The sequence below is a fragment of the Filicampus tigris genome, chromosome 1, assembly GCF_054856515.1.
Source record: "Filicampus tigris isolate MCC_2025a chromosome 1, RoL_Ftig_1.0, whole genome shotgun sequence".
Classification (NCBI taxonomy): Eukaryota; Metazoa; Chordata; class Actinopteri; order Syngnathiformes; family Syngnathidae; genus Filicampus; species Filicampus tigris.
In genome coordinates, this window is record NC_141217.1 from 6,010,001 (window position 1) to 6,033,201 (window position 23,201).

The following is a 23,201-nucleotide window of genomic DNA, read 5'->3' on the forward strand; positions in this document are numbered from 1 at the left end:
ATTCAAATGCTGTTATGATTAGAGCTCTGAGGGGACAATACTAAAAAAAAATTGCTGCTGCATGGACAAATAATAAATGCAGACAATCTGAAATTGGGCATATGCCTTACTACAGTGATACAGTAAACTGCTGTGTTAATGGTAGATATGAATCCTCGATGTTTAATGGGCATCCAATGGCTTGTCAATGACTATCGCAGTCATGTTCCCCCTCAGTTTACACTGAACACAAAGATGTGAAAATCCCAAACTCACTTGATTCATTTTAATAGAAGCAGTCCATCATCACTTTTTTTAAAACCCTCTGCAATGCACTTAGCACAAGCAAATGTCAATTCATGTTAAAAATGGGATATACATGCATTTTCAAAGGCTGTTTTGGAAAATGCCCTCTTCCCTGTGCCTATTAGTTTCCAAATGAACAGGCACTCAGGCCATTCTCATTAATACACTGTTAATGAATTTACCTTGTTCGTGGTGTAGCTGTCCCAAATAATGAGTTTTCCATCCTGGGAGGCGCTGACCAAAAGCCTAATGTTTAAAAAAAGAAAAAAAAAAAAGAAATATTATTCAAGTTATTCTGTATTTTATCGTCACTCTCATTATTTTCATTATAATTGAGGAAAAAGAGATGCTTCATCTATAGACCAGCATTCTTTATAAAAGGCAATGATAACAGATTATTTATTTTAACACAAATGGAAAGCTCGGGGTGACTGGGGCTAAGCTTGTCTATGCAGGTGAATCCAACAAGTAACTACAGCGACTGCTCTCCCTGCTCCTCTGTGTGTTGAAGCTGTGAGCAAAGCACAGCGAGGCCCACTGGGAGCCTGCTAATCTTAACTACAATGACACACGCAGACCAGCACACTCAAACGGGGACACAATTAACAATAGCCGGGTTTATTTAGCGACTTTTTTTTGTCATTCCGACTGAAATCATTCCGACTACAGAGCTCTGGTCAACTGATTACATGTGACGCTAACTATTCCAATCTACCGGTTACGTACGTCACTACATTAAACAAAACAGCCATTTTACAGATGTGTGACATTCACAGATCAATGTCAACATCATGTGATGTATCAAGATGACGTTCATTCGTCTATTTAGAACAATAGTGGGGACCGTTTTAACACTATACACCCATCCATTATCTGAACCGCTTATCCTCACAAGGGGTCGCGGAGTGCAGCCAAATGATAAAAACAAGGTATAAGTAGTTTAACTGTCAGTTTTAGATGACAATAACATCTGTAGAGAGATACCACTGCAATTCTTGAACGTCCACACTTTTCTACAGACCATAAAGGATCAAAAGTGGAAAATAGCTAAGCTGTAGGACCGCAAAGATCCACAATTGGGAGAACTGCCAGAATCTTTCTACATTATGAGTGAAATATTGTGGGTAAAGATCATTTAGCAATTTTTCTGGAAGCTATTGCCATTTCGATTCGAGTAACGATTTCCGTCAAATCACGCTTCAATACAATATTCACTATGTACTGTCCAGTAAGGTTTGCACACATGACAGAAAATTATATTATACCATCCAAACATTGGCTCATTCAGTACCAGACATTTTCAGACCCTCTTTTACCCCGTTTGGTGGGGGGGAAAAAAGAAATATATATACATACATAAACACATATATACATACATATACACACATTCATACAACTCAGCATTTTATGGTTTAAAGCAACACCGGTTAAGTATTCGACCTTACTAACTAAAATATTTTTATAAGTCTTCTGATGAAACATCGACTTCTAACTGGTTGAATGATTCATTTGTCATCCTTGACACAGCCACTAGAAATAGAAATGTACAGTAGTTCAGTCCAAATACAGGTGAGGGAGAGCTCAGGATTTCACGACACTATGCATTGTGGTGGTGGCGCTGGCACTCTTGTCCACATGGCGCCGCCATAATCAACGAAAATTGGACGTTCCCTAGTGTTGCTTTAAAATAGTGCAAACAAATGCAACGTAGCCGATAGAGCATACTGTAGACATAGCCGCTTTGTTCCTGTCCGACCTAACTCATTCATTTCCAGTTCTGTGTATGTGTGCACTTACTATGTAGTCATGTAGCTGTTCTACTGTCGGCAACCCGACAGTAAATTTTAAGTGTCCGATTGAAGTGTATGCCATTTGTCTCAAAAACGTGTCTCATGTCTTTTTATTAAGTCAAAGTTTTTGGCCATTTTCATATGTGAACCTAGATCGCATACTCATCGAATTGTTTGTAATACGACTGCAGTCTGAACTGCCAGGTCGCATACATCCGACGTTGACGTCAGCAGCCCAAAATGTGCTCCACACGGGCGCAGGGATCAGTGCAAGGCAGCGGTGACATGTAACCAGCAGTTGTTTTGAGTAACAGAATTGACTTTATATTTGACTTTAGTTGAATCCCACTTGAAGCATAAAGTGGACATTTATGGTGATAGTAGTAATTCCGCCACAGCTCAGATCGGCTCATTTTTTAAACATGGTTGTGATGTGACATTGTCTTTAGTGACGTCTCCCTGAAATGAGATTGAAAAGCCTCGCCTCATCATTTCCCCCAAATATAGTATTTCTCCCTCCTACCGAATCGCTCCATTGTCGAAATGCCCCGGCACGCTGGACCACATTTACGAAAGAGACCGAGGTCGCATTCATAATGTAATATGAATGCTTAGACACACACACACAAAAAAAAAAAAGAAATTCGATTTTTTTTTAATCCAAAAAGATGGCAGCTTGCAGTCCTGCGTAAAGATGGTGACTTCCTACAGTCCTGATTTGCAAACGGTGTGCGTAGAGGATCAGGAGCAGAAGTCCCATTAACCAGGTAAAATAAATATTCAGGCAGTTATTTTGCAAATATTTATTTTCGTTGTTCAGAAAGTGCTGTTTCTTCCATTGTATTTTTAAATTAAGGCCAAGGCTATACGCTCCAAAAGACCAAAGGGTGACGGCTCACGGCATTTTTCAGTCTCTCCAGGATTTTGCCAAGTTGCGATCGCAACTATTAATGCAAAATAAAAAAAAATCGCACTTTCCCGCAACTTTGCTTAAACACTGCAACTTTCCCGCAACAACTATGTTTTAAAAATGAACATTTCATGTAACTTTGGGGTTATTTCGCCTAAAATGGTTCCGCGGGCGCCCTACTGGAAATAGCAGCGGTAGCTGACGTCACAATGAAGAAAATCCCTACGTCACATCCTGTTTCAGGCGATGGCGCCCGTTGATGGAAAAGAGACGTGGCGCATAGAAATGTGAAGCATTTACCAACTAAAAATACGGCAACAGCAACATTCACAAATTGTTTTGAAAATTTGATATATTGCCCACCTGTAGTTATTTGACAGTACAGCCTGATGATGTGATATTACATTTTATCAAGGCACACAGTTGTGGAAAAAAAGTCATCTAAGAGCGTTAAAAGGTTTCACTTTCTTGTCAGATCCGTGAAACTATCAACATCCCGCTGTCAGTGACCACCCAGCTATAAGAAGATCCCCGCAAGACAAAGTCTTTCCATTCTAGCTTATCATCATCTTAAAAAATATATAATTTAGGTGCAGTCTACCAAAAAGAAGAAGCACTGAGGAGTCACATTGAGAAAAAGACTGTTACCGTCATATTTGATTAAACTCCAGAAGCTGAGAGAAATGTGTGCTAATATCCCTATTTTAATAAAGAATATACACATTTGTAAATTAACTGTTGCTTTTTAAAACATCTTTTGTAAAAACCCACTTAAAACTTTGTCGAAAACGTTTGCTTAAGTGTAAACAAATGACGTTTTGAGTAGAAAAAAATCCCAATTTTTAGGAAAATTGCCCGCGAAATCAAGCATTTTAGACTGCAACAATCAAAACATGCCCGAGAAATCCTGGAGGAACTGATTTTTGTTTGCTAGAAGGATAATTTAAATTCAGCTTCTTAATTCCTTTGAAAGAGAACTTCAACTCAGATTTTTTTTTGTAAGAGTTCAAAATGTGTTCTTTTAATAAATACAATTTTAATTTCTGAGACATGGATGGACTGCATGGATAGGAAGATATATAAACACTAGGGCTGTCAATAGATTTAAAAAATGGAGAGATCGATTAATTACAGATCATAATTAATTGATGTAATTAATTTATATTTTAATCTCACTCAAAAATTGCTGAGAATAGCCCCATAGCCTCCCCCATTGTCTGTATGCATGTCTCTGTATTTATGGTGTATATCTTATTTCAATCACTTCATTTCAAACACGTCATTTGCCACCTTGAGGAACTGTTTTTCGCATTTACCAACCAAGTCCTGGTTTCTGTTTTCATGACCATCAGTGCAAAATGAGTTGAAGTTCCACTCACCATCAATAAAGTGTCCAGTCACTCCCAAATAACTGTGGTTGCGAATTGAGTTCCAGTAATCTGCGGTTATCGCAATGCATTGGCCCAAATCCCCCACCAAAACATCAAGCTTACTTTTCTTTTCACCGTCATACATCTCGCTGATTTTAGTCATCACTGCAGTCCTGCACGGTGGCTTGTATGATGGGTCATTGGACACTGTTTGAAACACCTCACTTAATCCCTTGTCTTCAACTATGTTGATCGACCTGCAGTTCATCGCTATTCACTTTGCAACGACATTCGTCAGCCCGTCGGTGGCAGACTTCCTCATACGCGGGTTGTTCTGGAGTTTAGTTTGGCGAAGAGCTTTGTAATGGCTCGCTACATTAGCGTCTTCGTTGCTATCATTAGCTGTGGCTTTAGTCGTGGCTGGTTACTTTGCATTTATGTGGTAGGCTTGAACTGCTTCTTTGGTAGGCAAAGTCCTTCTGACAAAGAAGACTTTGTAAGAAGTCAAAGAAGACTTTGTAAGAAGGACTCTGCCTTTATCTATAGTGCCGTCAGGGCGTTTTTTAATTTTACCATTAATCAGACCGATAACTCTCACATGCTCCTCCATTTTCACGTCTCATCTCTGCTCCTGAACTTGCCCACCCACCTACAATAGGAGCCTATCAGGTTATGCCAAACACAATGACAGCCAATCAGTGTCCACTTCAGGGTGTGACATAGACCATTGTTTTTTACACCCCCAACAACTCAAGCACAAGTCCCACGCGTCAAAATGGATCTCATCATCATACAGAAACAGTAACAATCGAGATTAAAAATTAGATTAATGCGATTTAAAAAAATGAACGCCTTTAACTATGACGGGAAATAATTGATGGCAATTAATGCACCAATTTAACATCGCTAATAAATACATCTTCATTCCAAATGCCAAAAAGTGTTTGCAGCTTCCAGTGTTTTCTTTTCCGTGGAAACCGGGTCGAAATGGCTCTTTGAGTGTTAATTTTTGCCGACCACTACTCCAGACACTTAACAATGGAACTGTTATTTTGCTGTTCATAGCCCGATTGACTAATCCGGACGATCATGGCCCTTCAAACACCAGCAAAAACTATTGGCCGTTTGCTAATTGTTATTACCTTTATGTATTCAAACCATTTATAGCAGTTGTACACAATTAGTACACACTGGTCTCATTATTTATTACACAGAATTCTATACCGTAACCATGTATCCTTCAATAGCCATCAATTATCTGAATTATCCGCTTTATCCTCATAAGGGTCGCAGGCATGCTGGAGCCTAACTTCCGGCTGTAGGTGGGGTACACATTGAACTGGTTGTCAGCCAATCGCAGGGCACAGATAGGCCTTCAATATGTAAAATAGCATTTTTTATTAATCTCATTCTATGGACCAGTCAATACAAATCTTTTTATTTCCCTTACACGCAATACATACGCAAGCTGTGGAAAGAATTAACCTGGACCCCATAATTTTACAAAGAAACTAAAGTAACGGTTTGTTTAAAAATAAATAAAAACATAGTGCAAGATAAATCAAACAAAGGTGTTAAACGTGACACACATTCACCGACTGGTAACACAAACACTTATGCCAAGGATTAACATCCTTATAACTATATATAAATAATTACATGTTTTTTCTTCCACTGAATATTTGTGTTTCATTGTATTTCTACAATCATTTGTCATTTTACTGTCTTAATATAAAATATAAAATATCTATTTTATACACAAATGAGAAAAAGATCATGGAAAATTGCCAGCAACATGCAATTTTAGAAAAAAAAGAAAAATGCTATATGGGGATACAGTGATCCCTCGCTACTTTGCGCTTCAACTTTCGCGCCCTCAGAGCATTGTGGATTTTTCAGAAGCATTCATAAATTAAAAATGAAACAACACAGCCATATCGGGAGCTATATTGCAGAAAGACACATTGTTTCAAAGATTTGAGTTGACTCTGAGACTTTGTACATACCCGCAGGCACTCATAAAAGGCTGGTTCCCAGCGCGAGATCGACCAACAAGAGCACAAGTGGATTTACTTTTTCCACACACTGTACTGTTCGTGAGCTGACTCGTGCGCGTCATCGCAGCCTCTCGTTTAGTCTCGTCCACTATTCAAATGTGCCGTTGAATTAGTCAGTCAAGCCGGATACTTTCTCCTCCATATTTGTAATGATGTGTTTGCTCTAATAAAGTTTTGTAAAAATCAGATAGTACAGTACAACTGCAGTGTTTATAATCCGTGAGCGCAGCGGCACGGACGACTTAAGACGTCGCCAAATAAAGTGTAAAAGTGTTTGTTATTTTTGTGTTAGGTTGTCTTAAAACTGCTTAACTTAACTACAATCCCGCGTTGCATTTTATCCAAAGGACTTTATTGATGTTGTTCTGCAAAGATAAAGTTAATGCATGATCCCTGGCAGCCATGCTTCTTCTTTGTTTTTTAAATGAAGTAGGAGGAGAAGAAGAAGAGAAAGCAGGCGAATGAGGGAAGAAGCGGACGCTTTTACTTTCACTTTTCACGACGGCGACAAGCGTTTTAAAGTGCAGGATTGGATAAATTACACTATGGCATTCTAGTTAAGGTAAGTCAATTTTTTGATAAAAATGAAAATTTTAACGTAGTTTTTAGCAAATGTTCCATCGTTCTCGTCAGCTGCCGCGGTCAGTCGAAGCTAAATTCTGATCACAGCCTGCAAGCTTGGTATTTATATTCTTCATTTAGCATTTTTAGAGTTAAATTGATTGTTTAACAAGTATTTAGAAGTGTGGGAACCATGTTGGGGTTCGCAACGGCGTAACAATCCCCCAAAATAAAACTACAATAAATATCATATAAAATAATAATCATAATCATAAGTCCGGCTCTACTTTGCGGGTTTCACTTATCGCGGCGGGTTCTGTCCCCCCCATTAACCGCGATGAATGAGGGATCACTGTATATAGATAAAACAAGTACGTTTTTTTTTTTTTTTTTTTTAAACAGTTGACCCATGTGTTATTCAATGGGAATAGAGACCAGGCTGGTCTGCGAATAGCAAAAATCTGCATAGAATTGACATCCATTGAAATGACTTGGGGGGAATTTATTTTATGCATTATATATTTTTAAATTTAATCGGCCAATGAATCTGGGATCTGTATTTTTGTCTGCCAAGAATCAATATTGGCCTAAGAAAATAAAATCCATGTCCGTCGGGCCCTAGCCGACGGGCCCTTATTACTGAGCTCACAGAGGTGAGCAGTAGTTAACAGTATTTAGAAGAGAGGATCTGCACCCTGGGAGAATAATGTTTAGCCATGGCAGCAAGCAAGTGCAAAGATGTTCCTTGCTGTGGAGCAAGTTAGCTTGGTACCAAACATTCCCCCCTTGCGAGCCGCTGGCAAAACAAGGAGGATGGGGCAACTGAGCAACATCGTGTTGACACGCCTTTTTTTTTTTTTTTTTTTTTTTAACCCAGCTCAGAGCTGATTTGTTTGTGTGACGTGTCACGAATCGCATGCCGCTGCTGACTGCTTAGCTTGGGGGGAGAGGAAGGAGACGGTGTGGATACATGAAATAATCGACAACAGATTCTGGGTCAGTCAGGAGTGCTGCAAAAAGGCGCAGCTTTGGAGATCACATGAACATGATGTAAATGTCACTGTAGTACATACTAGTGAATACGGCAATGAAGCTTGAAGAAAACCATGAATGGAATCAAAATTGCAATATCTGTGTTAGTAGTAGAGCGTGGTAACAAGTTGTTCTATTGAACTGTTTCAATTTAGTGTATTATGACAGTAGTTTCAAAAGTGGTCTATTTGAAAAGTTGTATTCCCATCTTCATTTCACTGGATTGGGGATGGGAATCTTTCACATTTGTACTGGTTTGGTTATAATTCCCAGTAAAAGAGAATCAATACTGGCACTGAACGGTACCAATTTTCTCATGTGTGTTTATTGTAATATTCATTTATTTAATCAAATTAAAAGACGTTTTTATAATTTGACATTTATTTTTCAAAATATAGACTGACACAGAACAAAAACATCAATAATTTAAAACAAATGAGCCAAAGAGGATCGATTAAAAATAAAGACATTTAATAATAATACAAACAATAAATTAAGTATTACAAACTACAAAGTGTGAAGCAAAGTACCGGTAATTTGCAATGAACTGCAAAAGTAACCACTTTAAACAGTAATACAAAGAAAGAAGATAATAATTATGTATATTTATCATAGTTCTTTGTGCAGTTGTTTTTCAAGAATACTAAGGTCGTGCAATGAGTTTGAATCAAATTCATTTGAATGTACCTGGCGTGGTACGAAACGCTCGCTACATTTTGGCCACAATCTTTCACTATTTTGGATTGGGGAAAGTAGACCGGTTGGTGCTGTTTTTAATTATAAGGGTCGATGGGAGCTAAAAAATTGCTTGAAAGGACTTCTCTCTTTTGAGTTATCTTCAAAGTAAACACTTGACTTGTAAAATAATATACCTTTAGTTTATCAACAACGACATGAGCAGTGTAGTAACATTTTAAGACCACCCCCCAAAAAAGCTTCAAACCCCATTGCCATTCTGGTAGTAGTTGTGTATATGGAAGGCCAATATGTTTAATAATCCATCCATCCATTTTCTATACATGTTATCCTCATTAGGGGCACAAGTGAAATGGAGCCTATCCCATCCGGATTGCTGACAGGCGGCGTATCACCATGGACTGATGGCACACAATCGCATGGCACAAAAAGACATTCACACCTATGAACGATTATAGAGATTTCAATTACCTAACATGCATGTTTTCGGAATCTGGGAAGAAGCCCGAGTACACGGAGAAAAGAATTAGGGAAGAAGACGCAAACACCAAACAGAAGGGCCAAAACTGAGATATTAACCTCGGACCGCAGAACTGTGAGGCAGACACGCTAATCCCCAGAGTCGAGATCACTAGTTTCTGCCAATATAACTGTTACTTAAAACCATTTCTTTCTAAATAAAGGTCAGCGCAACAAATTTTTAGGGGTAACATTAACAGGCAACCGACTTCACCATCTTGTGTCAATGGGACTAAAAGGAACAGACATGGCTTAGGTGATGGGTCAAAACATGACCCTTTTTTGGGGGGGGGCTAAATCTCAGCTGGTAGTGTAATAAATACCACAGCCCCATGGCAAATCAAACATTAGAAGATTAAATAGGAAAGCTGACAGTTGGTAGGAGGATAGGGATGGACACCGAAAACCTGGAATCGAGTGGAACCGGGTCCATCATTCTGGTTCTCCCGGAACCGTTCAGATTTTAGAATGTCGGTGTTAAGTTTCAATTCTTAGTTAGCCGTACGGAAGAGCTACGAACGAAGTACGGCCGATTAAAAAAAGAAAAAAGGGTGCGCGCAGCCCCGGGCTCCTGTCGCCGAAGCTGCGTCGCAATAGCACGGAAGCTCGCCCCACGCGAGCTGCCGTGGTCCTCTCAGTCAGCCCCTCAGCACGCTTCATACCGGCCGGCAAGCACACGCCGGCCCTTCCCACGGATCTCCACAGCGGCGGTAGTCGCTGGGACACCGCGGTGGCAGCAGTCGCCCTTTGCGGGGTCGGTGATCCTGCCCTAGCCGGCCCGGCTGGCTCATTCGGCCGACGCCTAGCTATAGAACTGATGCGATGCAGCATGACCCAAAAGTCAGAATCGGCTAAGTATGTCTAAAGACAACATTGAGCCAACAAGTTCAACAGACAAATGCACATATCCAGCTAATAATTAGCTTATAGCATACGCTTCTGCAGCATATACAGAAATACTGTACATACAGATACATCATATATAGTAGGGGTGTAACGGTACGCTAAATAACATTTCGGTTTGTTTTTTGGAAACTTCGGTTCGGTATATTTTCAGTACGGAAAAAAAAAACGATTTTTTTTTTTAATGTTTATTTTGAAAAGATGACAAGTAAATGGTACATTTTTTAAAAAAAATAGATAAAAGCGAACCATTCGGGTGATATTTTAAGGAATTAGACCAGAATAAAAAATACACTAACAATAAAAATCTCTTAATTGTGTAAATTATTAAGATACTGAAATCTTTAAATACTCAGCAGCAACAGCCTACGACACATCTAAGTATTCAAGTTAAAGACAAGTTGTCATTACAGTACATATAAACACTTTTTGTGATGAAAACAAATAACATACAATAACAGTTACAATTATTGCTAACTATATCAAAATTCTTTATAATGAAAAAAAATTAAAAATACTCTTTTTAGGCATTGAAATCTTTGAATGTTCAACAGCATATTGTAACGAATTGGGTTATCTTTGTTGTGGTCGGATTTGCCTGTTGCTGAGTTGTGATGTTTCCGAGGTTCATGAATGCATCGTACGGCAAGCGAGTGGAGCAGCGGAGGAAGAAGAGCGCGAGCAGTTGTACTTGGATTAATAAAAACGTGAGAATTAAACTACGTCTGAAGGCGTGTTCCTGGAAGACGCTACAATATGAAAATCTCGCTATTTAAGTTTGACGTATTTGCTCCCTCGTCTAAGAAACATTCGCAGTCGAATCATGCCGTGCATGTTAGACGTGCTACCTGCCGCCCATCTCATGTAGCAATGTCGGCACACAACTTTCGGACTTAACCACGTACCTTTCCCCATTGGCGATTTCAACAAGAAAGCCAGAATGTTCCCAAACAGGAGATCGCAGTGTACGGGGCACCTTCGAGCTCTGGCTCTATTCTGGCTCTCTCTTTTGTGCTGCTACCCTCCTCTCCATCAGTCAGTAGCGCCCTTGCGTAAACTTGTGCTAATAAGTGGACCGAACGGAATGCAAGTGGACCGAGCCGAACATGCCATACCGAAACGTATTAATAAACCCACGTGTGTACCCTTACACCCCTAATATATAGACTGCTTAGATTAGATAGACTTTCCTTGCTTGCCCTTAAAATGCAGCGTTGTGTTTGTCATATATATATTTTCTCTCTAAAGCAAGACAGGGTTAGCCAATCAATTGGTGTTCAGTAGCATGCTAACAGCTGCATTATAGTATTGTCTTGAACTTCTCAAAAATAAAGCTCTTGTAAAAATTTCACAATACAAAAAATGCATTAAAATAAATATACTGGTTAAAAACAGCCCTTTGAGTAATCCATGGTAAAGTTCACAAATAGTCAAAAGTTCATGAAATTGAAGAACAGAGAAGTTAATCAAAAATAACTCTTTTTTTTTTGTTAAGAATCAGAATTGAGAATTGTTAGGAACCGGAATCGAAACAAAGAACCGGAATCTGAACCGGAATCATACAAATTCAAACCCAACCCTATGGTAGGATGCACACTTTTTCATGGGATTCTGACTGCTGCGATGGTGGGGCAACAGAATTTAGTTCAGTTGCTGCCGCGTGGAAGTGAAACAACCAGGCAAAGTCTTTTTTTTTGTTTGCTTTTTTAAGTAAGGAATACTGCTCAACAACCTCGCCTCCATTTTGAGTATTTTCCCTACTCACATGCCCAACAACACCTAAACCACAAACAGGACACACAACACAGAAGATGCATGTCCAAAAAGTGTTCAACAAAAAGACCAAGGAACACACTGTCGAAATACACTAGAGTCGACTTGTTAGAATACTAGGTTTATGTTAATCAAATCGACGATGGCTTTGGGCAGATGTTAAAAATAGAGAAGCTTGTGGATGCAAGCTAGAGCTTTTGTGTAATTCCAGGACTTCACAAGGGCCCTGAGGAGGAACACTGAGCACAAAGACACTCAAGCAAGCTTTTATATCCATTTCCTGCATTTAGATGGGGGTGGGTCGATGGCATGAAATATTTAGTTAATGGACTGACTGCAGCTGAATAGAGTACCTCGAATCGGTGCCCCAGTGCATGGCATAGATTTTAGCCAGATGCCCCCTCAGTGTGCGGCGAGTGCGCATCTGAATTCGGCCAACAGGGTCAATGTTGGCTGTAATCTAAACAGGATTAAGAGGACAGACAATTTTTAATAAGAGGCAGCATGTCACCATAACAGCAAAAAAACAAAAGACAATTTTTAATAAGAGGCAGCATATCACCATAACAGTAAAAAAAACAAACTACTGTTTTCAGTGTAAATGCATATGAATGGCATCTATTAACATGAACAATTATGAGCATCTTGACTATAGTTGCACACAGTCATTTGAGACAGACATTTCATTACCTGAGACAGGGTAGCATCAGCACACGCTTTCCTTGCATCCTGAAACAAGCCGAGGACATTTGAGTTAGAGAGGACAGTTGTTTTCTATAATTCTAACCCATGCGACAAGATTCTGTGTACTGTAATTTCTGGACTATTGAGCGCACCTCAATATAAGATACATATATATATATATATATATATATATATATATATATATATATATATATTTTTTTTTTTTTTTACACACTTGACTCTAAACTGCAGGTGTCCATGTTGCAACATCGTATTTTTTTCAAACTTACTAAACATGTAACTGATCTCAAAATCACCCTGCAAAAGCATCCGGAATTCATGTATTATGTACTACTCCGACTTGCTGGTATTCATGCTCAAAAAGTGAAGAATTATGCGCATAATAATTTGATAAGATGGGGATTTAATGTGTCCACAGACATGTATTTTTTTTTTGTCCAAACAAATTACAGTATGCTTGCTTTGATAACAGTTTCAGCTGTCATCATTTTTGCTGCTCACCAAAGTCATAACGGCTCGATGGGTCAGAGTAACAAGGAAACGACTGTAAATAAAACCCAATGTCGTGATTTGTATAAAACTGGACTTCCCGGATGGCAAGAAATATTTTCCAAAGGAAGCCTTTCCGCGACGGTGCCATTTCGCAATGCTCTCGCCTCAGTCACACTCGGTAAACATTGAAGATAGTCGGCTAATATCTGGGACTTTTTCTCGTCACTTTTGTGACGTCACGCCAGAGGGCTTGATCTCACACACCAGTTTGTACCCCGCTCACTCGCGGGCTGTATCTTGGAGCTGCCGCCACTTCCTGGTGTGAGACCAAGCCCTCTGAAAATTGGGACGCCTTTGTTCTAGTGACTGCGCACCACCAAGGCCTCAGAGTTGAAAGGGATAAGAGGTCAAATTGGGATTGGCCCTTAAATGTATTTGCTGCATGAAGCTTGTTGGCCTGTAAAAATCCACAAATTTGCCGCATCATAGTTTAGGACAGGGTTCAAAGCATGTGAAAAACTAGCGTCTTAAGAGTCTGGAAATTACGGTACTCTTATTTACATTCAACAGTTTTTAATTCTGCTTTAAAGAGTGAAAAACAAAGGCACAAAGTTTTGCAGCTGACTTACTCGGATCTGGTTCTTGAGCTGCTCAGCCTCCTGGCGTAGCTGATCCAGTTCACTCATTTTCCTCTGCTAATGGTGTGCTTCGCTCCGCCGCCTAGACTCTTTCTGATCTGAGGGTGACAGTGTTATTAGAGGAAAGTTAGTACCGGTAACTTCTTTAAGTAAGATGCAACATGGCTGAACAGGGACACTACTGCAATAGGAAGTCAAAACTTCCTGCAATTTCATGGGAGGATGAAAGGGGCCAAAGTTGCAGGGATTCACAACAGGCAAACAACTTCAAGACAGCTCAACAGTTCTCTTACCATCTTGAAACCGTTACCTAGCAACAAGCACCTGGCAGACACTCCAAGCTTACAGTTTTGAGAATTACATTGAATGCATTTGTCCTCATAACAGCAAAAGACAAAACAGCTGATAGCCCACTAAAAAGTGATTCACAAACAACAACAACAACAACAACAAAAAAACGTGAGCAAACATTACCCAACAAAAAGTCACCAAAACCAGGCAAGGATCCAGTAGACCAACACCACCACTTTGGCTTTTGCAGCACTACAGGTAAAACCACAGGTGCGCGATTGATAAGAGGCAGCTGATGAAAATGTTGCTGCTCTCCCCTCGAGACTCTCAACTATCCTCCAATGTCATTCGTGTAATCCCGGGACACAGTTGATTCAGCTCCTCCAGCTAAATCCGTTTAAGACAAAACCTGCTGATGATCTGAAAAGCAGTGGCTATCCAGATGACCCCAATCCCTGGGTTGAGGCTCTTAGCATCGATACTTTCACTTTCCATACATACAAGTCATATTAAAAAGTAGAATGCAAACAGTGGCAACTTCGATAAACTACGGCTTTCAGTAATGGCAACAACAACAGTTGCAGGACAATCTGTTAATTCACTTTGCTCATTCGAGTTGCTCCAAGTCGGGAATTAACTCAGGGATACGCTAATATATTAAACATGACAAAAAGTACATTTTCGGAGAAGCCTTGTCCATTCAAAATTGCCACCGGGAGGGTAAAAAAAAAAAAAGAAACAATATTAGCATGTCTTACCTCTCCCTTTGTCTGTACTGCTTTCCAGGGTAGCGTTGACACGTTCTAAAGGAACACGTTATCCTTGAGGGAACAACCCCGTAGCTATCTCTCACCTGATTGGTCAGTGCTGATAAATGGGTCTACATCGAGGCAAGGCGCCTTAACTAACTGCAGTAATCTTCCCGCTGAAATATCTCAAGATAATATCACAGGCTAATTCTCTCTCTCTCTCTTATGTGTTGCAGGTGATACACACACAGTATGTTACTTGTCTTATGGGCAATACTGTAGTCTGAGACCTGTTCTCTGACCTGTTCGCAAGATGCCTAACCTAGCAGTAAAATTGGCACCCAAGTTTTGCAAAAATAGTCAACGATTACATGCTTCCGTTTATGTTGTCTGTTTTTTTTTTTTTTTTTTTTTTTAAACGACGACAACAGTTCTGGAACTGTAGCCATTGCTCAGTCCAGCTGTCTATGACTCTGCCCAAATGGTTAGTGGTTCAATATTAAAAAGTAATTTGCTTTAGAACGTATGAATGTAAAACCACTTAGCAACGGAGCAACTTTACTTAATGTTGGAATTACAGGTGAACAATTCACTGATGTGTTTCTGAACCGTTTCGCCCACAAGGCTTGAAACAAGCGTTTAAAATATTCTACTCAACAGGCAGGTAATTGAGCTGATTTAACTGCCAGTTGAGTAGACGCACCTGTGGCAGGATTTTTACTTTATGGACCTGGATCTGCCACCTCTGCCTAACCGATTATCTAAAAAAGGAAGCCAATTATTGATTGAATGAAAACTAAAAATTATTTAAACATATTGGGAATTTTTTTTCCCTCTTTTTTTTTTTTTTAATCTGAGTGTCTACGCTGAGAAACCTTGGATTATTATCGATGGCAGCACAAAATGTCCCTGGAGTGATGGAGAACGCGTTTGCTGTAATTTCTTATTTTGCGGAGCCACCAATGACGTCATTGATCAATTGGCAAATTATGACATTAAAACTGATCACCAATTTTGCATAAAATTGCTGAATACGGTTGGGCACCAAGAACCGGGAATCGAGTGGAACCGGGTCCATCATTCCAGTTCAGATCTTCGAATGTCCTTCCTAAGTTTTGATTCCTAGTTAACCATGCAGAAGATCTACGAACGAAGTATGAGTGAAGAAGAAAAAAAAAGGGTCCTGGGCTCCTGCCGCCAAAGCGGCGTCACAATAGCATGGAAGCTTGCCCCTATTCGAGCTGCCGTGCTCCTCTCGGTCAGCCCCTCCGCTTGCTTCGTACCGGCCGGCAAGCGCGGGCCTCTGCGGCGACTCTGGGTGTGTGCACGGTCCTCCCCACGGATCTCCACAGCGGTGGCGACTCTAGGTATGCGCCCGGCCACGCCGCGGTGGCAGCAGTCGCCCTTCGCGGGGTCGATGATTCTGCCCGGGCCGGGATCATGACGCGATGCAGCTTATGACCCAAAAGTCAGAATCGGCTAAGTACGTCTAATGGCAACATTGAGCCAACAAGTTCAACACACAAATGCACACACCCAACTAATATTTAGCTTATAGCATACGCAGCTGCAGCATATACATAAATACTGTACATACAGATACATCATATGGTTACATAGACTGCTTGGATTAGATCGACTTTTCTTGTTTGCCCTTAAAATGCAGCATTGTGTTTGTCATATATATTTGCTTTCTAAAGCAAGACAAGGTGAGCCGATCAATTGGTGTTCAGTAGCATGATTTCAGTGACAGCTGCATTATTGTATTGTCTCGAACTTATCAAATATAATGCTCTTGTTAAAAATAATACAAAATAATATAAAACATTTTATTAAAATAAATATACTGGTTAAGAATAGCCCTGTGAGTAAGCCATTGTAAAGTTCACAAATAGTAAAAAGTTCATGAAATTCAAAGAACAGAGAAGTTCCATGTGATTTGTCCAAAAAGAACTTTTTTTTGGGTTAAGAATCGTAATCGAGAATCGTTAGGAACCGGAATCATATCAAAGAAGCGGAATCGTCCAAATTTAAACGATGCCCAACCCTAACGTTGAATATCTGTAGATACAATCCAGCCAATCAGATCTGTGTTAAATCTAATCTGTACTGTTCTCAAGTCTCTAAATGATAAAATGGTTAATTGTCAATGATTGATATCAGCATTACAGCATGACTGAGGACTTGTGGTATTGAGGCCAATATGGTAGCAGCCCAATAGAAAGCGCATTGACTTCAGTGCTTTCTCTTTCTGCCTGCTATTTTTAGCGTTAGAGGGGGAGGGGGAAGAGAAAAAGGGGAGGGAGGAAAGCAGACTTCACATTTTCCAGCCACTCCTATCAGTGACATCTCGTGCACTGCATAGTAAGGAGCGGGGAGGAAGTGCACACAGGCACATATTGGTGTTTCTTATTACTACAAAATATACCAGGTAAATCCTGCACACAGCACAAAAAAACATGGGCAAGATGAACCTCCTCCATAATGTTGACTTCCACGTATGACAATTAGGGGTGTGCATCTCTCCAATAAAAGACGATTTATCTCGATACATGGCATGCAATATGATTCAAGGACAGTTTATTTTAAATTGGACCAATTCGATTCAGTTCAATTCAGCAGGATTAAAGCGGAAGTCAACCCAAACATATTTTTTTCAAGAATATGTTCCCAGCAGGCCCACTGGTTGAAACACGGCATTCTGATTCATTTTGCGTTTGAGGAATGCAGCAAAATGCACCCGTTTTTGGCCATCTCTGGGGGCAGCCATTTTGTCTTCTGTCGACAGAAAATGACATCACAACTGCTCACAACGACCAATCACGGCTCAGATTCAGAAAACAGGTCAGCCGTGATTGGTCGTTGTGAGCAGTTGTGATGTCATTTTCAGTCGACAGAAGACAAAATGGCTGCCCCCAGAGCTGGCCAAAAACGAGTGCATTTTGCAGCATTCCTCAAACGTAAAATGAATCAGAATGCTATGTTTCAACCAGTGGGCCTGCTGGGAACATATTCTTGAAAAAATTACCTTTGGGTTGACTTCCTCTTTAAGATTTAACACTGTACTCCTCACTGTGTAAAGGTATGATGCAATGAGTTTCTAGGTGTCATATTACAATATGAACTTGTCAGTATCTTACTGTAAATGTGTCATTTCGTTCATAAAGAGCTCTCTCCAACAAAATACGATTCGATACATAGCTCGATACACTGTATTTTATAGTGGAACGATTCTATGCGGTCACTCACATCTTTCAGCAATGATTTTCCAATTCAAATTGGGGGTTTTTGTTACAAACCTAGTGAATAGGTAGTTATTGTATTATAATCCTGTTTAATTAGTAGACGAGGCATTACAGAAAAAAAAAACTCTGAAAACCTGTATGCTTAAGAGTTTTTATAAAGCGTCCAGCACATTGATATGTATTGTGTTTAAAAGTACCATTCAATTAGTGTAGTTTCAGTACAAAAAAAACTGACATGACAAAACAAGTCCTGAGATGAAGCAATGCTCATTGAGTTGTTCAATATGTGTATCATCAAATTTTGTGCTTAAAAAAAAAAAAAAAAAAAAAGAGGCAAAAATATCAAACTTTGAGTATTACAAAAAGAAAGTGGCACTGATTTGGTGGAATGGTCCATAAAATATAAATAAATATATATATAACAATATATAACAAATATACATAACATATACACAATGTATGTATATTTCTATACTCAGAAAAATCGGATGCACACTTTTTTTTCTTAGTGCATTGCTGATGTATCTGATCGGGACTCGAATCTGTATCGGATCGGGGTATCGGCAATTCACAGATCTCAAAATCAAAAGACTTGGACCTTAAAAAAACGTGATCAGGACAACCCGACTAGTGATCCTACTGACAACACATCACTGGTCGCAGCTGGTCTTTGTCATAAATCTGTCGGCAGTTAACTGCGAATTCTGCCTGTAATGATGCGTTTCTGCAAGATGCCACAGTCTTGATGAGGATGGAGCATCACAAACCAGGCATTCACTATTTAGAAAGGCGTTTCCCCCGTTTCTCTTTTTCCTTTGTTAAAACATTCTGCGGATGTGGCGATAAGACTACACATACACACAAAGTGGTTTCGCTTACTACAAACACACTTGCCTGTGCTCATCCGCGCTTCAGACAATATTACAGTGTAACATTACCAGGTCACAGGATACATCCTGACAGGAGAACTGAAGCCAACAGCCAAACATTGAACTGAAAACATGTCTATTGTATAGGGATGGGTTACATGCAGTTTGACATGAGCACAGGCTGAGCATTCGCCTAAAATTAGGTCAGTCTGATGTAGATTAGCCCAATGGCGGGTGTAGTGTAATCAGAATCATCTTTATTGGACAAGTCTGTAAGAAAAAAAAAAAAAAAAAAGAAAGGAATTTGTCAGCAGTAGTATGAGCATTTGTCTCTACTAAGTTGTAGTATTGCAGCAACAAGCAACTCTAACAAAAACTACATTTAGCACGGGACACACACTGTAAGTATTAGGGGTGTAACGGTACGCTAAATTACATTTCGGTTCGGTATATTTTTGGTACAAAAAAAATGATTTTTTTTTTTTAATGTTTATTTTGAAAATTTGACAAGTAAACTGTACTTTTTTTCAAAAAAATAAATAAAAGCGAACCATTCGGGTGATATTCTAGGATATTACACCAGAATAAAAAAAACACTAACAATAATAATCTCTTAATTTAGTAAATTATAAAGACACTGAAATCTTTAAACACTCAGCAGCAACCGCCTATGACACACCCAAGTATTTAAGTTAAAGACAAGTTGTCATTACAGTACATATATACACTTTTTGTGATAAAAAAATACATTCAATAACAGTTACCTTTGAGCTCTAGCTCTTTTCTGGCTCTCTCTTTTGTGCCGCTGCCCTCCTCTCCCGCGTCAGTAGCGTCCGTGCGTAAACTTAGTAAGTGGACCGAACCGAAGATGCCATACCGAAACGTATTAATACACCCACGTGTCCAGTTATACCCCTAGTAAGTACAGTAATCTTTACGTTATGTAACGATACCATTGGTGCTGTAGTAGAGAGAAGTGCAAATGATGCGGGGAGTCAAACTTAAAGTGACCAGTTGTGCAAAAATTACAATACAATGCCAGTTACGCAGATGATGCAGAAAAGTGTCACGCACTTTTAAAATCCTCTTGATACAATGTTGTCGAGTGTCAAACAACACAAATTGATAGCAAGATGCTTTACAAACCAGTACAAAAAGGTTTGGATTCATCATGTTTGCTCCCTCCATATAGCAGAGGTAGAGTAAAGGGATGTGGAAGTCATTTGGGATTCATACCAAGAAGGGGCCATCACTAATGGCATTTCAGTGTGACAAAAGATTTGAACACTTTGCGCATGTGTCTTTTATACTCTTCTTCCTTCTGGTCGTTGAGTCAAAGTCTGTCTAAGTGCTTTTAGGAAGTGATGCATGTCAAATGTGGTTGAAATGCAAGCAGGTCACGAAGAATGACGCTACAAGGGTTCTAGAGAAAAACGCAGAAGGGAAAACACAGTAGAAGCTCCTGGGCATTTTGTAAAAGCCCCTTTAAGTCACAGTCTGACATCCCCGACAACACAGCGTGTTACTTGGACACGCTAAGTCAAGCTAATTGCAGATGAACTTTATACAATTGTCATAGTTAAATTCAATTGACAAAAATTTTAAAAAGCTGTGTCTCAATAGCTTCCCATAGCTTGTCATCATTTGGGGGGGCGATCTGTCCAGCCAGCCATTATGTCCATAGTTGAAGTTGATTTAGTTCTTGAGGAAAATCTTCGAGTTTTACAGTTTGTCCGCATTCGTGACTTCCTGTTCTTGTCCAGTGCCCTGATTCGCTAGCTAACAGCCAATCACAGTGATCATTTGTCCCGACAGCCCGACCCGATTCTACATGTCGAATTGGCCGAACACGCCGCCCCGACAACGGCTCTGACTTTACAACATTGCGGGACACACCAAACAGACGGCGTGTACCGACTTTCTGACGGCCGACGTTGGATTGGTGTGTAGAGGCCTTAAGAAAGAGTTGGTGAGCTTTCATGTTTTTTTTTTTTTTTTTTAAATACCGGTGTTTTAAAAAAATGGTATCGAGCCGATTTTGACGCCGAAAAATCAGTGTGCGGTACTGGTACCTGTATCCCATGCAACACTACTATATATTATTTTAATTTTCATCTTAGGGGCTACTCCTCTTGGATGACGTGATAAAGTATTAATTCATTTGTGATATTCGGACTGTACCCTGCTGTTAATAATTGGTTACTTTCAGCTGTAACGAATGCCGCTCTGGCAACACGTGTGAGAATTGTACTGTAGCATCAATCATTTATTCTGGCTTTGTGACTACATTTAACGATGGCTTGGCAACGATTTGGCATAGCTTAGCCTTAGCATGTTTTCTGTTAAAAACTACTCGTTCTCCTTTCGTGTTAACGATACCTGTCAGAATTGACACTTAGAGGAGCCGCTGTTGTTTAGCCACTACACTAAATCAAGTCAACCACAGTCAACCACAGGTGCGCAGTGGCGAAGCTACTTTTTGTACATGGGGAAAATGGCGATGTCAACAAACATTGCGATTGGTTGGTCGGGAGAGTGCAAAGCTTATATCAGCCAACCAAAAGCTGCAGTACTTACAGATTTAATTGCAAACGCCCAAGTTAACTCATTCACTGCCGTTAAATGGCAGGCAGATACATACAATCATCTTCAATATTTCTATATCAGTGGCAACTGCCCGTAACAAAATACGGCCAAACTGGAACACTTGGCATCACTGTGTATGTCATATGCATGCAAGTGGTCATAATGTTGTGAGTCATCAATGTACAATAGTGAAATAAAAAGACAGACCTAAATATTTCTTGGTCACTGTTTTAGTATAGGTACATTTAAATTGTTAATAAAAGTCAAGAAGAATAACAACGCTTAAAATAAGAAGCCCGAGGCCATGTAACCCATTTTGCTCTGTAAAAACTAGAGCAAAATCCCGGGGCTACAAAGGAGCAGGCATAAAGTGACACAGTTCTGATCAGAACGTCCCAATAGATTGTCAGCCTCATCATTTTTTAATTTTCTCTCATTTTTAAAATGTATTTGAGCAAATGACAAACCTTTCATTTTGCTTGCTATTGTGTTACTGGAGTACAATCCGCCACAAGTCGGCATTCAGCCATCACACTACTTCGAGTGGGTCAAAATTGGATCACAGGAAATGTTTGCCTTTTTTTTGTTTGAATTGATGTAAGAACAATCATGTTCAGTTGCAGTATCGTGTGATTAAATTGCATAGGGAAAAATTAAAACCAGAACATTATGTTCAGGGACAAACTGGAATTTTTGTGGTAAATCCATCATTGTGGAAGTGCATTGCTGGTAATGTCAGATGATAGCAGACATGACTTGAATAGGGCTGGCAGGAGAATTTGATTGATTTGGGAAATGTTCCATAATGCCGTTAGCATTCAGTAGACTGAGTACAATGTAGAAGTGATGGAATATTTGCAACCAACGTTTTTAAACGGAAATAACCACTCATTTTGATTCAGACAATTGAATTTAACATTCAAGTGTGTAGTACTTGAATCAATTGTAAAGTTCAAGAGACAATCAAATGTGAATTAAGACCAGTGTTGCCACATTTCAATTGAAAAAAGTAACTGGGTTACTTGGGGGTGTGGAATCTATTTTACCCACAAAATCCGAATTGAGCATATAGTCCTGCGGTGTGAACCTAGCCACAGTGCATTTATGCAAGTTTTGTACAGTCCCTGTGTTCACAAGATTAGGCAGGGATGCACGCGTGTGCAGTGAACATTTCTGGGACAAGGAGTGATTTACAGTTGGAGAGGAGACATGCCACGCAGATGACATTATAAACCAACGCCATACCGAGTATTTCTAACGAACAATATGCTTTGTCTCAACCTTTCACGATCCCTGGTGGGCACAGGCGGCGTTATGTCCATGATGCGAGCGGAGTCCGCGCTTGTAAATTAAGCTGCTGAGAAACCGGACCAAACAGACAACAGAAGGGAAGAGGCTAGCAAAAAAGAAAAGAAAATGTTGGCGCACTGTGGAAAACGAATCAGTGAGGAGCAGGCAAGAATTAAACAGTTTTCATCAAAATTACAAAAGGTTTCAACCTTTTCCCTCATTGATACTGAATGTGCATAACAGACACCAAGATGCTCTTGATAGTCACTATTGCACTACTGTCAAAGTCAGCCAAGGAGGATGCAGTGGAAGAAGCGGAGAGTGACAAGTGATGCATGCCATTACAATGTGAGTATTAAACAGTCGGAATAGTTAAGTACATTCAATGTTGAATTGTGCTCCTATCAATTAGTTACAGAGTTAAGATTAAGTTAATCTTG

The 23,201-nt window shown here is 39.7% G+C and overlaps 1 protein-coding gene across 3 annotated transcripts in view; it reads right to left on the reverse strand.

Moving 5' to 3' along the window:
• The window catches only part of LOC147152606 (guanine nucleotide-binding protein G(I)/G(S)/G(T) subunit beta-1), a 52,333-nt gene that overhangs the window by 11,531 nt on the left and 17,601 nt on the right, over window positions 1–23,201 (reverse strand). Inside the window, exons 1-5 of one of the 3 annotated variants that reach the window (XM_086049320.1) lie at window positions 14,781–14,937; window positions 13,723–13,829; window positions 12,587–12,625; window positions 12,250–12,356; window positions 468–531 (exon numbers count right to left, since the gene is read on the reverse strand). In XM_086049320.1, the coding sequence (XP_085905446.1) occupies window positions 468–531; window positions 12,250–12,356; window positions 12,587–12,625; window positions 13,723–13,779 (267 nt within the window). In that variant the 5' untranslated portion in view covers window positions 13,780–13,829; window positions 14,781–14,937. Of the gene's footprint in view, window positions 1–467; window positions 532–12,249; window positions 12,357–12,586; window positions 12,626–13,722; window positions 13,830–14,205; window positions 14,374–14,780; window positions 14,938–23,201 lie in introns of those variants that run through there. The other 2 variants (XM_086049311.1, XM_086049328.1) reach the window with 2 other exon arrangements.